Source organism: Mobula birostris, chromosome 9 (assembly GCF_030028105.1).
Source record: "Mobula birostris isolate sMobBir1 chromosome 9, sMobBir1.hap1, whole genome shotgun sequence".
In the NCBI taxonomy this organism is placed as follows: domain Eukaryota; kingdom Metazoa; phylum Chordata; class Chondrichthyes; order Myliobatiformes; family Myliobatidae; genus Mobula; species Mobula birostris.
Window position 1 is genome coordinate 86,284,772 of NC_092378.1, and position 17,452 is coordinate 86,302,223.

At 38.9% G+C, this 17,452-nt stretch overlaps 1 protein-coding gene across 5 annotated transcripts in view; it reads right to left on the minus strand.

Moving 5' to 3' along the window:
- LOC140202864 (myosin phosphatase Rho-interacting protein-like) overlaps window positions 1-17,452 on the minus strand; it is a 305,303-nt gene that overhangs the window by 69,464 nt on the left and 218,387 nt on the right. For all 5 annotated transcript variants that reach the window (XM_072268356.1, XM_072268355.1, XM_072268357.1 and 2 more), the window contains one exon: window positions 1,138-1,254. In XM_072268356.1, coding sequence (XP_072124457.1) covers window positions 1,138-1,254 — 117 coding nt within the window. The remainder of the gene's footprint in view (window positions 1-1,137; window positions 1,255-17,452) is intronic.

Genomic DNA, 17,452 nt, shown 5'->3' on the forward strand with positions numbered 1-17,452 from the left:
GTACAGAGAAGATTCACTAGAATGATTCCCGGAATGAGAGGGTTAACATATGAGGAACGTTTGTCCGCTCTTGGACTGCATTCCTTGGAGTTTAGAAGAATGAGGGGAGACCTCATAGAAACATTTTGAATGTTGAAAGGCATGGATAGAGTAGATGTGGCAAAGTTGTTTCCCATGATGGAGGAGTCTAGTACGAGAGGGCATGACTTAAGGATTGAAGGGCGCCCATTCAGAACAGAGATGTGAAGAAATTTTGTTAGTCAGAGGGTGGTGAATCTATGGAATTTGTTGCCATGGGCGGCAGTGGAGGCCAAGTCATTGGGTGTATTTAAGGCAGAGATTGATAGGTATCTGAGTAGCCAGGGCATCAAAGGTTATGGTGAGAAGCCAGGGGAGTGGGACTAAATGGGAGAATGGATCAGCTCATGATAAAATGGCGGAGCAGACTCAATGGGCCGAATGGCCGACTTCTGCTCCTTTGTCTTATGGTCTTATATTGGTGAGTGCATGGGAGGTGGTAGAGGCAGATACACAAGGGACATTTAAGAAACTCTTAGATAGACACATGGATAACAGAAAAAATGGAGAATTATGTGAGAAGGAAGTGCTAGATTGATCTTAGAGGAGGCTAAAAGGTTGGCACAACAAGGGCTGAATGCTGTACTTGCTGTAACATTCTATATTCAAGTAGAGCGATGCAGAACTTAACCGCAAAGTCATCCACTGGAAAAGGGTAGGGGAAAAGCAAATAAAAAGCTCAGTATATATTATCTTTCAGCTGTGTTGTTCTGATAACAAAGGCCAGAGAAGCGACTCTCAATCGTCATCTGAAAAAAATTTTTGCTTTGCTCTCATATAGTTGCATATGAGAAATAGAGCTAAAAACATGTAGCAAGTTAGGCACAAACTAATAAATCATAATATATAATGCACAATGCCATAATGATTTAACACATGCATGTACATTTATTAGTTATAAATAAATTTTAAAAACCATCTGTCAAAAAACTTCGAAGTTCCACAACTGATTTTTTTTTAAATACAGGAACATAAGTAGGAGCAGAAGATATTTTAATATTAACTGAACATATTAAGTCCTGATGAATAGTATAGTATAAAGGCTGTAATTGTGTTTACCTGGAGAACATAGCCATCCCTTGCACTATGCTCTCTTTCTTGTGCAGCCTTCAACTGCCTCTGCAGTTCTTTATTTTCTTCATGCAATCTGGAGACCTCCTGATGTAACTTCTCCAACTACAGAGATAAAAAAACAGTTTCAGCTTTCTACAGTTGGGAAAAATATATGGGAACCAAAATATAACCTTTTACTGAGTGGATACAGAGCAATATTAAAATTCTTAATAGAGATGCTAGAAGCTAGAAGAACTTCATACAATGGACGATGACTGAAATTTATGAAAGAATTAAAGAAAACAAAAGTTGTAACTTCTGAAAGTTAGCTGAAATCTTGCAGAGGAAAATTGATTTATTCTCGTTGGAGCATAGGAGGCTGAGTGCCAACCCTCTAGAGGTTTATAAAATATCAGTGGCACAGATGGGGTAGCTAGACACAGTCATTTTTCCAAGTATAAAACTAGAAAAGATATATGTAGGGGGAGACGGGAAATATTTAAAAGAGATCTAAGGGGGTAGTTTTTCCACAGAGGTGGAGGATCTTTGGCACAACTTGCCAGAAGAGGTGGAGTGGCAAGTACTCTCAGCGCATTTTAAAAACATTTGGACAGGTAATACTTTATACTTTAATGTCACCAAACAATTGGTGCTGGAACGTACAATCATCACAGCATTATTTGATTCTGCGCTTCACACTCCCTGGATTACAAATATTAAAGATATTAAAAATAGTTAAAATTAGTAAATATTAAAAATTTAAATTATAAATCATAAATAGAAAATAGAAAAATGGGAAGTAAGGTAATGCAAAAAAACCAAGAGGCAGGTCCGGATATTTGGAGGGTACGGCCCAGATCCGGGTCAGGATCCGCTCAGTAGTCTTATCACAGTTGGAAAGAAGCTGTTCTCAAATCTAGCTGTACGAGTCTTCAAGCTCCTGAACCTTCTCCCGGAGGGAAGAGGGATGAAAAGTGTGTTGGCTGGGTGGGTCGTGTCCTTGATTATCTTGGCAACACTGCTCCGACAGCATGCGGTGTAAAGTGAATCCACGGACGGAAGATTGGTTTGTGTGATGTGCCGTGCCGTGTTCACGATCTTCTGCAGCTTCTTCTGGTCTTGGACAGGACAACTTCCATACCAGGTTGTGATGCACCCTAGAAGAATGCTTTCTATGGTGCATCTATAAAAATTAGTGAGGATTTTAGGGGACAGGCCAAATTTCTTTAGTTTTCTTAGGAAGTAAAGGCGCTGGTGGGCCTTCTTGGCAGTGAACTTTGCTTGGTTGAACCAAGTCAGGTCATTTGTGATATTGACCCCGAGGAACTTAAAGCTTTTGACCTGTTCCACTTGCGCACCACCAATGTAAATTGGTTCGTGTGGTCCACTACTCCTTCTGAAGTCAACAACCAATTCCTTTGTCCTGCTGACGTTGAGGGATAGGTTATTGTCTTCACACCATGCCACCAGGTTCTTAATTTCCTCTCTGTACTCAAACTCATCACTACCCGAGACATGGCCTACAATTCTTGTGTCATCAGCAAACTTATATATTGAGTTTGATGGAAACTTGGCTACACAATCATGGGTGTACAGTGAGTACAGCAGGGGGCTGAGTACACAGCCTTGTGGGGCACCGGTGCTCAGAGTGATTGTAGAGGAGAGCTTGTCCCCTATTTTTACAGCCTGGGTCCTGTCTGTGAGGAAGTTGAAGATCCAGCTGCAGATCTGGGTGCTAAGGCCCAGGTTCTGGAGCTTAGGAATCAGTTTATTTGGAATGATGATATTAAAGGAAGAGCTGTAGACAATGAAAAGGAGCCTTATGTATGCGTCTTTATTCTCCAAGTGTTCTAAGGAGGAATGTAGGGCCAGTGGGATGGCATCTGCCATTGACCTGTTGCTCCGGTAGGCGAATTGCAAAGCGTCAAGATTGACTGGTAGGCTAATAGATAGGAATGGAATAGAGGATATGGGCCAAATACAGGCAAATTGGAGCATCATGGTCAGTATGGGCAAGCTGAGCAAAAGGGCCCAATTCTGTGCTGTACAACATTGAGCAGGATGAGATAGCTGACCAGTGCATCTGCATGACCAAGCAGCTCTAACTTTGCAAAACTAACCATTGTGGCAAATAAAATAAGTATTTGGTACAAGCAAGATCTGGTTTGATGCAAGAGGCAAAAAGAGTGACACAAACCTTTGAACTCCTTTAAGAATTAATGCTGGCTTGAAGTTTGAGTCTTTTAGTGTCCATTTATTGCAGCATAGTGTTTTGTGTAAAACTGGGTCAGGTGACAGTTCTGTTGGTGGGTGAGTATATCTGAGAAAGTGCCCACAACTCCCTGACCTTTATCAAAGCATTGGAGAGGATAGCAGCAGAGTTATCGGGAAGTATTTAATGGGGTGGGGTGGGGGGGTTGTTATAGTACTATTAGGCAGGAACTTGGGAGCATAAATTGCGAATGATGTACTCAGGGGAATGATGTACTTAGGGAAATGGATAACAGAAATGTACAGTTTCTGTAGGAGCACCTGCATGGGTTTGTGGATAAGGTTGTCCCATTTAGGCAGTGAAAGGATGGTAGAAGGAAGAAACCACAATTGACAAGAGATGTTGAGCTTCTTGTCAAGATGAAGAATGAAGCTTACTTAAGGTTTAAGAAGCAAACATCAGACAGGGCTCTAGAGAGTTACAAGAGAACCAGGAAGGAACTGAAGAATGGATTTACAAGAGCTCAGAGGCATGAGAAGTCCTTGGTGAGTAGGATTAAGGAAGATCCCAAAGCATTATACACGTACATGAAGAACAGCAGAATTGTCAGAGTGAGAGTATGACTGATCAGGGATAGTAGTGGAAATATGCCTGGAGTGGGAGGAGGTCCTAAATGAAAATTTTGCTTCAACATTCTCCATTGAGAGGGACCATGACAATTAGGAGGACAGCTAATATACTAGAACATGTCGATGTTAAGAAAGAGAATATGGTGGAACTATTGAAAATATTAGGATAATAGTCCCCACAGCCCGACAGGATATATCCTGGGTTATTACAGGAAGTGAGGGAAAAGATTGCTGTGCCTTTAGCAATGGTCTTTGCATCCTCACTGGGTACAGGAGTCGTACCAGATGACTTTGGGGTGGTAAATGTCACTTCTTTTTGTTCAAGAAAGTGAGTAAGGATAACCCAGGGAATCTTACTTCAATGGTGATTAAATTATTGAAGAAGATTCTAGAGACAGGATTTACAAGCATTTGGAGAAACATAACCTGATTAGGGGTAGTCAGCATAGCTTTGTGAGAGCAAGTCAAGCTTCACGAGCCTGATTGAGGATGTGAAAGAACACTTTGATGAAGGTAAAGCAGTGTATGTGGTGGATATGGATTTTAGTAAGGCATTTGATAAGGTACCCAAAACCATGATATGGTAGGCTCATTCAGAAAGTCAGGGGGCATGAGATCCAGAGAAACCTGGCTGTGTGGATTCAGAATAGGCTTGCTCACGGAAGCCAAAGGATGATTGTAGATGCAGTGTATTCTGCATGGAATTAGGTAACCAGTGGTGTTCCACAGGGATCTGTTCTGGGCCCCTGGTCTTTGTGATTTTTATAAATGAGGAAGTGGAAAGGTGAAATCTTTAAAAACTTAAAAGTGAAATGAAAGTTGATTGAGTTGTGAATAGTTGTGATTGTTGTAAGTTACCACATTGACAGAATGCAGAGCTGTATTGAGAAGTGACAGTTGGAGTTCAACCTAGAAAAGTGAGAAGTGATTCACTTTGGAAAGTTGAATTTGAAGGCAGAATATAGGGTTAATTAGGACTTTCAGCAGTGTGGAGGAACAGTGTGATCTTGAGGTCCATGTCCATAGATCTCTCAAAGATGCCTCACAAGTTGATAGGGTTGTTAAAGTGTATGGTGTTTTGGCCTTCATTAGTTGGGTGACTGAGTTCAAAAACTATGGGGTAATTTAGCAACTCTATCAAATCCTGTTTAGACCACACTTAGAATACTAATGAGTCCTGATGAAGGATCTCAGCCCAAAAAGATGACTGTCTACTCTTTTCCATAGATGCTGCTTGGCTTGCTGAGTTCCACCAGCATTTTGTGTGTGTTGCCTTGGAATACTGATTTCTGTTCTGGTTGGTCATTGTCAGAATGATCTGGAAGCTTTCGAGAGGGCGCAGAAGAGATTTACCAGGATGCTCTCTGGATTAGACAAGCTATCCATTTCTAAGGATAGGTTGAGTAAGCTAGGGATTTTCTTTCTGGAGTGAAAGAGGATGAGAGGTGACTTAATAGAGGTGTACAAAATGATAAGGGGCATAGATCGAGTGGATAGTTAGAAAAATGGTGAGCTATGTAGGAAGGAAGTGTTAGATTACCTTACTGTAGGTTATGAGGTTGGCACAACATTGTGGCTTATAGTGTGCTCTGATGTTGTATTTTCTGTGTAAAAACTATGCTGGTCATTGCAGTATGTATTAACATATTTTAAATGTCAAAATGGAGGAAAATGTATTACCTTAACAAGTGAGCTTTAAAACTAAGGGATTCACTACAGTGCTTAAAGATCATGTTGGAAACCAAAATCCTTTATCTTTCCAGCAGTGACTAATTTAGTTCATGATCACTTCTGCCATTCTGTGAATCATGACTGATGTATAATTAACTCCATATCTGTCTTTATCTGAATTCAACAAACATTCCCAACTTCAAACTTGCAAAGACTAACAGTCAATTTCAGATTTGGTCATCTAGTCTCTGCCCAAGAATTCACAAATATTTGGTTTTCTTAAGGGAAAATCTTGCCTGACAAATATGTTAGAATTCTTTGAAGAAATAACAACAGGATAGACAAAGGAAGAATTGGTGGATGTTGTGTACTTGGATTTTCAGAAGGCCTTTGACAAGGTGCCACATGTGAGGCTGCTTAGCAAGTTCACAGCCCATGGTATTACAGGAAAGTTACTAGCAAGGAGAGAACAATGGCTGATTGGCAGGAGACAAAGAATGGGAAAAAATAGAGCATTTTTTGGTTGGCTGCTGGTGACTAGTGGTGTTCCACAGGGGTTTGTGTTGGGATTGCTCCTTTTTATATTACATGCAAATGATTTGGATAACAGAATTGATTCCTTTGTGGTCGAGTTTGTGGGCAATACAAAACCATAAAACTAAGATACAAGAGCAGAATTAGGTCACTTGGTCCATCAAGTCTGCCCTGCATTTCATCAATGGCTACGCAATTTTCTTATCACCCTCAATCTCCTGCCTTCCCCCCTTATCTCTTCATGCCCTGACCAATCAAGAATCTATCAACCTCTGCCTTAAATATACATATATTTTAGAAAGTTTAGCGTTTTCTTCTAAAATTGCCAGTTGTTTTTCAGTCAAATATTAATTTAAAATCCAAGATTCATACTTGGGACTTCCGGTAGAGCTCATGGAGTGAAGTCGTGTTCTTGACTCGCTCCATTACCTCTGAGTTTTTCTTCTTATGATCAGCTATATTTTAATTAACCATTAAGGTATCGACTTTTACAATATTTTGAAATAAATTGGGCTCTTTGATAATCGGATGCGTTTAAGGTCTGCTATGTCTAAGAATGGAAAAAACGGGAAGGACGGCAAACCTCCGGTTAGACCGAAAGGTACCGATTTTCCTCCGACTGAACCACCGGTGACTTTGAAAGCTATATCGGAGCTAATTCAAAGGGAAATTTCAATCTCTATTACGGAGCTGATTCGTGCGGAAATTTTAATTAATTTCCAGAAAATTGCTGATTCAATCGATAAGATACAAACATCTATTACGGAACATCAGTCGGCTATATCTGATCTTCAAAAATCCACGCAACAAAATGAACTTAAGATGGAGAAAATCGAAGAAACAATTAATGTAATGAAGAAGAAACTTGACTTTCTGACCTTTAAAAACTCTGACTTAAAATCCAGAATGCGACGGCAGAATCTTCAAATGATTGGGGTACGTGAAGCTGTTGAATCTGATAACCCTATGAAGTATTTTTCTCAACTTTTAAAAGATGCATTTCCTACTGTATTTCCTGACCAACCACCGTTATTGGATCGCGTTCACAGAGTTCCATCATACTCATCTAAGTTAGATAAACCTCGACATGTCATCTTACGCTTTCGTTACTTTCAAGACAAGGAGAAACTGTTTCGATTCGTTCGATCTAAAGGTTACATTGATTTTTTGGATCTTAAGTTCCGATTCGTGGAGGATTTCAGTAAACCAATTCGGGATCAGCGGGTTCGTTACAGATCTGTGATGTCAGAACTCTACAAGATGGATTTAAAACCAGCACTGCTTTACCCAGCACGTCTAAGGATTCGTACGTTGGATGGAGCCCTCCGTTTTTTTGAATCTCCATCGGATGCCCAGAGTTATCTGGATCAATCTTCACCTTCAACATCTTAATCGTAATTTTTAACTATCTCTGTTTGATCTGAGGTTGTGAATTTGTCGGTCTTAATTTTTTTTTGCCGTATATGGGCAGAAAAGTTTATTTTTGATTAATTAATATGGCTGCTAAACTTTCTTTCTATCTGCGTCATTCCTTTCTTTTTCCCAGGGGATTCTGGGTGGTTATTCCCTCAGCGTCATTCTACGTATTTCCTTTGAGGCCTTAAATTTTGTAGTTTTTAAATCTACTTCTTTTTGTAGGTTTTCATAACTAGTTTATGTTAATAATTTCATTTCTTTTTTTGTTTATTCATAGGGTCTGGGGTTTGTTGCGGTTTTTTTTTATATTTTCTGGCTTTTTCTCTGTAATATTAAGTGTTTGTTTTAATTGATTTACTTTTTTTATTCTTTTACTGTTTTATAACTAGCTGATCTTTTTTATATTTACACTTTTTTTAGGGAGCGTATACCGGAAGTCATGGGGGTAGTTTTAGTGCTTGCTTCTTTCTGGCTGGTCTGTGTTAGATTTAGCCTTGGGGTCATGGGGTGGGGGGTGGTGGGAGGGGCTTCACGTTTTAGTTTCTTTCTTCTTGGGCTATGTACACTATTGAAGTATTGGATGCGTTCTCCTTCCCGGTATCTCTTATTTGTTCTGTTCCCTTTCCGGCTTCATGGGTCGAGCCTATCGTCAATCCTCCTTGTTGCGGGTTGACTTTAGGGCTTATGGAGTCTATTATTAATTTTGTCTCCTGGAATACTAATGGTCTTAATCATCCTATTAAAAGGAAAAGAGTTTTTAAAGTGTTCCGGAGACTTAAAGCACAAATTTTATTTTTACAAGAGACCCATGTGCGGAGGGGGGACAGACTACGTTTTTTTAAATTCTGGAAGGGCCAACAGTTTCATTCGAATTCCAACGCTATGATTCGAGGCGTCTCTATTTTTATAGACTCCTCAGTTACTTTTATTATATTATAATACATGATATTATTTCTGATCCGAATGGTAGATTTCTACTGGTTAGTGGTCTACTATTTAATAAAAAGGCAGTTTTGGTTAATGTTTATGCTACTAATATGGACTGTCCGGAATTTTATAAATCATTATTCAATCAGTTCCCGAATTTGAATGAGTTTTCATTGATCTAGGGTGGAGATCTTAATACCTGTTTATCTCCAGCTTTGGACCGTTCGGCTCCTCTACAGACCTTACCTAATAAATCTGCAACTTTGATTAATTCATTCCTCTCTGATTCTGGGTCGACGGACATTTGGCATTTTTTGCATCCTCAGGAAAAAGATTTTTCTTTTTTTTCACATGTTCACCATTCCTATTCAAGAATTGATTATTTCTTTATTGACTCTCGTCTTATTTCTTCAGTGATTAAATGTGATTATGACTCTATAACCATTCGGATCATGCTCCACTTAAGCTTTCTATTAAAATTCAGGCCAATACACAAAATAATAGACAATGGTGTTTTAATTCGCTGTTGCTTCAGGACTTGGATTTTGTTAACTTTATGAATGAACAGATTGATCTTTTTTTTACAACCAACTATACAGAGGATATTTCTGTGAACATTCTTTCGGATACTTTTAAAGCTTATATTCGTGGTCAGATTATCTCGTATTCTGCTGCTTTGAGGAAGAAGCTGAAGCAGGAGGAGTTGGTAATTGTGGACAAGATTAAGGAAATTGATAAGAAATATGTTACAGCTCCCTCTGAGCAGTTATATAAACAAAGAACTGAACTTCAAATGGAACACAGTTTATTACTTTCGTCCTCGATTGTAAACTAATTAAAGAAAACAAGAAGTGAATTTTATGTACACAGTGACAAAATTGGCAAACTGCTGGCTAACCAATTGAAGTCTTATTATGCTAAATCTCAAATTAATCAGATTTATAATCAAAATGACCGACTGATACTTGATCATGCGGGGATTAATCAAACCTTCTGTGATTTTTATTCTTCCTTATATCAATCAGAGTCTCCTCGAGTGATTTTTTAGACAACCTAGACTTCCCTGAGATTTCACAGGATATGTCTTCTATGTTAGATACTCCCATTACCACTGATGAGATTAAGAATGTTATTTCCTTTATGAATTTGGGGAAAGCTCCTGGCCCTGATGGGTTTACCGTAGAATTTTATAAATGTTTTGCACCTTCATTAATCCCTTGGTTCTGTAGGGTTTTCGAGGCTTCATTAAAACTTGGTAAACTTCCCGAATCTTTCAATAGAGCGTCAATCTCTCTAATATTAAAGAAGGATAAAGATCCTGCTCAATGTGCATCTTATAGACTAATATCTTTATTAAATGTTGATTCTAAAGTTTTTTCTAAATTATTAGCAAACAGATTAGAAAAAGTACTTCCTTTTATTATTTCGGAAGACCAAACGGGTTTTATTAAAGGTCATTACTCTTTTTATAACATTCGCACACTGTTAAATATTGTTTATACCCCCTCACAAAATGTTCCTGAGTGTGTTATCTCTTTAGATGCTGAGAAAGCTTTTGATAGAGTAGAATGGCCTTACTTATTTAAGGTGCTTGAAATGTTTAATTTTAGCTCGAAATTTATATCCTGGATCAAACTGTTATATCATTCTCCTGTGGCCTCGGTCCGTACTAACTCTCTAAGCTCACCTTTTTCCCCTCTTTTTCGAGGCGCTCGACAAGGTTGTCCTCTTAGTCCTTTATTATTTGATATTGCATTAGAACCTCTTGCAATTGCCATTCGAGAATCTCCAAATATTACTGGGATAACTCGGGGCTTAAAGTCCCATAAAATATCACTCTATGCTGATGACTTACTTTTATATATTTCTAATCCTCAAAAATCTATCCCTGCTGTTTTAGAGTTATTAGCACAATTTAGTCTCTTTTCAGGTTATAAATTAAATCTTAGTAAGAGTGAACTTTTGCTGATTAATAAACAACTTCCCTTATATCATAACTTTCCATTTAAATTGATTAATAATTATTTTTCATATCTTGGGATTAAAATTACTTGTAAATACAAAGATTTATTTAAGATTAACTTTTTACCCTTAATTGACCATATTACTCAACTTTCATCTAAATGGTTTCCTTTATATTTAACTTTGATTGGTCGTATTAATGCAGTTAAGATGTTTTTTTTTGCCAAAATTTCTATATATATTTCAGGCATTACCGATTTTTGTTCCAAAATCTTTTTTTGATAAAGTTGACTCAAAAATTTCTTCATTTATTTGGCAAAATAAAAACCCGAGACTGGGTGAAGTACATTCACAGAAAGCTAAGAGAGATGGAGGTTTAGCATTACTCATCTTTAGATTTTATTATTGAGCAATTAATATTCGACATATGAAATTTTGGTTACTTGACCAGGATATACTATCCATTCCTAAATGGGTAGCATTGGAATTACAATCTGTTCAGGGCTATACACTTGGCTCTATTTTAGGTTCCTCTCTTCCTTTTGATTTGAAATGCCTCAAACAGGTATCTAACCTGATAGTTAAATATACCTTACGTATTTGGTTTCAATTCAGGAAATTTTTTGATCTTAACCAATTTGGGCTAGCGATTCCTATTTTAGGTAACATATTTTTTCTCCCTCTTTTACGGGTCATGCTTTTCAAATTTGGAAGATTAAGGGTATTTCACGGTTTTTGGATTTATTTTTAGATGGTTCCCTTATGTCTTTTGAACAATTATCTAATAAATATAATTTATCAAGAGTACATTTTTTTAGATATCTACAAGTTAGAAATTTCCTAAGTACTATACTTCCTTCTTTTCCAATGCTTCCTCCTACATACATTTTAGATACTATAATTAACCTTAATCCATGTCAGAAAGGTGCATCGGCTATGATTTATAATATTATTATGAAACTTAGGAAAGCTCCATTTGATAAGATTAGGGTAGATTGGGAACAGGAATTGGGGTCTATCATTTCCGTGGATGACTGGGGGCAGATTTTACAATTAGTCAATATTTCCTCTATTTGTGCTAAACATTCCCTAATTCAATTTAAAGTTGTTCATAGAGCACATATGTCCAAAGATAAATTAGCTCGCTTTTATTCTCATATTAATCCTTTTTGTGATAGATGTCCGGGGCAGATAGCCTCTTTAACTCATATGTTCTGGTCTTGTCCTACTCTGGAAACTTTTTGGAGAGACATTTTTAATATTATCTCCAAGGTATTGAATATAGATATCTCTCCTCACCCTATTACTGCTATCTTTGGACTACCTAAAATTTCCAGTAGTCTTTCTCCTTCAGCCCGTAGAATGATTGCATTTCTTACTTTAATGGCGAAAAGATGTATCTTACAACATTGGAAAGAGCTTAATGCTCCAACTACCTTTTTTTGGTTTTCTCAGACGATATTATGCTTGAATTTGGAGAAAATTAGAAGCAATCTTTATGATTCCTCACTTAAATTTGAACAGACCTGGAGATCTTTTATTCAATATTTTCATTTAATGTAATTCTTTTTCCTCCTCTTTTTTTGCTCCATATTTATATACCCTTCTTGTTTTTTTTACTGTTTTTAATGGAGGTCGGGTTTGAGGACGTGATTTTAAGTTCTTTAACTCTACTTGGTTCCAAGTTAGCCCATTGCTTTGCTTTGCTTTTAGTTTAGTTGCACGGTGGGGTTTTTTGGGGTTTTTTTTTCCTTTTCTCTATTGGTATATATATATATAAAATTAGTATACTATTATGTTACCTTAGTATGTTATGTTTAAATTACATTGTTTGTATCATTTTTTCTGTATTAATATCTCCTGTAATTTTATTATATTCTAACAGTGTATTAGTACCTATATGGCTTACCTTTTTGTATACTTATTCAATAAAAAGATTTAAAAAGAAAGAAAATCCAAGATTCATACTTTATTCTGTTGAATTTAGATAAAGTTAGTTACACATCAGTCATGATTCACAGAATGGGAGAACGGATCATGAACTAAATCAGCTGCTGCTAGTCTGGAAAGATCAAGGATTTTGGTTTCCAGCATGATCTTTAAGCACTGTACTGAATCCTTTATTTTTAAAGCTCAATTGTTAAGGTGATACATTTCTCCCCATTTGACATTTAAAATATGTTAATACATACCACAAAGGCCAGAAGAGTTCTTACACAGAAAGTAGAACATCAGAGCACACTATAGGTCACAATGTTGTGCCAACCTCATAACCTTGGTCTCTACAGCTGCCTGTGGCAAAGAATTCCACAGATTCACCACTTTCTGGCTAAAGAAATTCCTCCTCATCTCTTTTCAAAAAGGATGTTTCTCTATTCTGAAACTGTGTCCTCTGGTCTTAGACTCTCCCACATAGGAAACATCTTCTCCACATCCACTCTGTCAAGGCCTTTCACCTTTTGATAGGTTTCAATGAGGTCATCCCCCATTTTTCTGAATTCCAGCAAATACAGGCCCAGAGCCATCAAACATTCTTCATATGACAAGCCATTCAATTCTGGAACCATTTTAGTGAACCTCCTTTGAACCCTCTCCAGTTTCCTTTCTTTCCCTTCTTGAAGTGTGGAGTGCAATTTTCCAGTCTTCTGGAACCATTCCAGGTTCGATTGATTCTTGAAAGATCATTACTAATGCCTCCACGATCTCTTCAGCTATCTCGTTCAGAACTCTGGGGTGTACACCATTTGGTCCAGGTGACTTATCTACCTTCAGACTTTTCAGTTTCCCAACAACCTTCTCTCAAGTTATGGTAACATCACACATTCATTACCCGACACCTGGAACTTCCACTATAATGCTTGTGTCTTCCACAGTGAAGACTGATGCAAAACAGTTATTCGGTTCGTTCACAATTTCCTTGTCCCCCATTACTATCTCTCCAGCATTGTTTTCTAGCAGTCCGATATCCATTCTTGCCTCACTTTTACACTTTATGTATCTGAAGGAACATTTGGGATCTTCCTTAATATTATTGGCTAGCTTGCTTTTGTATTCCATTTTTACCTTAATTTCTTTTTTAGTTGCCTTCTGTTGGTTTTTAAAAGCTCCTCAATCCTTTAACTTCCCACTAATTTTGCTGTATTATGTGTCCTTCCTTTCGCTCTTATGTTGGCTTTGACTTCCCTTGTTAGTCACGGTTGTGACTTTCCTTTAACCTCTTCCTCTTTGAGATGTATATATATATACTATGCCTTCAGAATTGCTTCCAGAGATTCCAGCCATTGCCGTCATCCCTAACAGTGTTCTTTTCCAATCAATTCTAGTCAACTCCTCTCTCATGCTTATCCTTTACTCTACTGTAAAACTGAAACATCTGAGGACATTAGTCGCATCATGCTCAACCCTTTGATTCCTAACCTTGTCTGAGGTCTAACCAACATCTGCCACCACAGCCTCTCCACTAACTGTTTTGGCACTCCGGTTCCCATCCCCCTGAAACTCTAGATTGAACCTCACCGTGTAGCATTAACAAACCTTCCCGCTAGGGTATCAGTCCCCCTCCAGTTCAGGTGCAAGCCATCCATGAAAGAGAGGCCAGTAATCCAAAGATCTAATGCCCTTCCTCCTAAACCAACTCCTTAGCCTTGTATTAAACTGTATAATTTTCCTCATTCTGGCCTCACTAACACATGGCAAGGGTAGCAATCCTGAGATCACAGCCCTGGAGGTCATGCCCTTTAACGTAGCACCTAACTCCCTATGCAGAACCTCGTCACTCATACCATGTCATTAGTACGTACATGGATTATGACTTTTGGCTGTTCACCCTCCCAGTTAAGAATTCTGAGGATTCAACTCGAGATATCTCGGACCCTGACACCTGGAAGGCAACATACCTGAGAATCTCGTTCTCGCCCACAGAACCTCCTGTGTGTTCCCCTAACTAATGAATTCTCCATTACTGCAATGTGCCTCTTCTCCCTTCCCTTCTGAGTCACAGAGGCAGACTCAGTGCCAGAGACTCGACCACTGCGACTTTCCTCTGCTAGGTCATCCTCCCCAATAGTATCCAAAGTGCTATACCTGTCATTGAGAAGGATATCCATAGGGGTACTGTACACTGACTCCTTAACCACTTTCCCCTTCCTGTGTTTCCTGTGTCCTACATCTTGGGTGTAACTACCTCTCTATATATCCAATCTATTACCCCTTCAGCCTCCCAAATGATCCAGAGTTCATCCAGTTCCAGCTTGAACTCTTTAACGCTGTTTGTTAGAAGCTGCAACTGGATGCATTTCTCGCAATAGTAGTTGTCAGGGACACTCGAGGTCTCCGTACCTTCCCACATCCTGCAAGAGAAGCATTCTACTATCCTGCCTGTCATCCCTGTAATGAAGATAGGTGGAAGGGCAGGTAGTGTTGAGGAAGTAGAGAGGCTACAGAAGGACTTAGACAGGTTAGGAGAAAGGGCAAAGAAGTAGCAAATGGAATAGATGTTGGAAAGTGTACGGTCATGCATTTTGGTGTAAGAAAAGCGCAGACTATTTCCGAAAGTAAGAGAAAATTTAAAAATCTGAGGTGCAAAAGGACTTGGGAGCCCTTGTAAAGGATTCCCTAAAAGTTAATCTGCAGGTTGAGTTGGTGGTGGGGAAGGCAAATGCAATGTTAGCATTCATTTCAAGAAGACCAGAACATAAAAGCAAGGATGTAATGTTGAGGCTGTATAAAGCCTCACAGAGTATTAAGAGCAGGTTTGGGCCCCTTATCTTAAGAAAGGATGTGCTGACATTGGAGAGGGTTCAAAGGAGGTTCACGGAAATGATTCCAGGATTGAAAGGCTTATCATATGAGGAGCGTTAGATAGTTCTGGACCTATATTCACTGGAATTCAGAAGAATAAGGAGAGGATCTCATTGATATCTATCGAATGTTGAAAGACCTTAGTAGAGTGAATACGGAGAGGACTTTTTCCTATGCTGGGGGAGACTAAGAACAGAAGACACAGTCTCAGAGTAGAGGGACGTCCATTTAGAACGAAGATGAGGAGGTATTTCTTTAGGCAGAGAATGGTGAATCTGTGGAATTCGTTGCCACTGGTGGCTCTGGAGGCCAAGTCATTGGGTATATTCAAGGCAGAGGTTGATAGGGCATGAAGGGATATGGGGAGAAGGCAGGAGATTGGGGCTGAGAGGGAAATGGATCAGCCAAAATGAAATGGTGGAGCAGATTCGATGGGCCAAATGGCCTGATTCTTCTCCTATATCATATGGTCTTCTGGCCTATTCACTTTATTAGTTCCCCTTAATACCTTGTAAACTTCAGTCAAAGCATCTTACGGTCTATAGTCTTATAATCTAAATTTAAGATTTATAACTTTGGTTAGACAGCATTTGAAGTACAGTTGATTCCAATTAATTGGGTCATTAGTTAATTGGTTGAAGAAAAAAAACTAATGAAGGAAATAGCCGGGATTGCCTTTATTTATTTGGGACATTATGCAACTTAATTGGGACAGGAGACTGTTGCCGTACAGCTTCTAACTCGCCTCAGTCATGCGTCATGGCACTTATATGACCATTAGACACTACGCCATGCTTAAAGCAAATAGTTTTTAAATAATGTAAGTTGTGTGTGTTTGAGTTCAAAAAACAGTGATTCTTGTCACTATTAGTTAGAACCACAGAACACTACAGCACAGAAAACAGGCCATTCGGCCCTTCTAGTCTGTGCCAAAACATTATTCCACTAGTCCCATTGACCTGCAGCCAGTCTATATCCCTACAGATCTCTCCCATCCGTGTATCTATCCAATTTATTCTTAAAACTTAAGAGTGAGCCCTCATTTACCGTCAGATGGCAGCTCGTTCCACACTCCCACCACTCTCTGAGTGAAGAAGTTCCCCCTAATGTTCCCCCTAAACCTTTCCCCTTGCACCCAAAAGCTACGTCCTCTCGTATTTATCTCTCCTAATCTAAGTGGAAGGAGCCTATTCACATTTACTTTGTCTATACTCCTCATAATTTCGTAAACCTCTATCAAATCTCCCCTCATTCTTCTATACTCCAAGGAATAAAGTCCTAACCTGTTCAACCTTTCCCTGTAACTCAACTCCTGAAGACCCGGCAACATCCTAGTAAATCTTCTCTGCAACCTTTCAATCTTACTGATATCCTTCCTATAGTTAGGTGACCAGAACTGTGCACAATACAAATTTGGCCTCACCAATGTCTTATAAAACCTCCCCATAACATCCCAACTCCTATACTCAGTACTTTGATTTACGAATGTCAGGACGCCAAAAGCCTTCTTTACAACCCTGCCTACCTGTGATGCCACTTTTAGGGAATTATGTATCTGAATTCCCAGATCTCTTTGTTCCTCCGCACTCCTCAGTGCCGTACCATTTACTGTGTATGTCCTACCCTGATTTGTCCTTCCAAAATGCAACACCTCACACTTGTCTGCATTAAATTCCATCTGCCATTTTCTGGCCTGTTTTTCCAGTTGGGGTCCAGATCCCTCTGCAAGCTTTCCTCGCTGTCCACAACGCCTCCAATCTTAGTGTCATCAGCAAACTTGCTGATCCAATTTACCACATTATTGATATAGACAACAAACAACAATGGTCCCAGCACAGATCCTTGAGGCACACCACTAGTCACAGGCCTCCAGTCTGATAAGCAATCATCCACTACCACTCTCTGTCTTCTCCCACACAGCCAATTTCGAATCCAGTTTACAACCTCTCCGTGGATACTTAGTGTCTGAACCTTCTGAACTAACCTCCCATGTGAGACCTTGTCAAAGGCCTTCCATTCCCAGCCTTTCCTTCGTCTACTTTCTTGGTAACCTCCTTGAAAAACTCTGTAAGATTTGTTAAACACGATCTACCACGCACAAAGCCATGCTAACTATCCTTAATCAGCCCTTGGCTGTCCAAATACTTGTATATCCGATCTCTCAGAACAC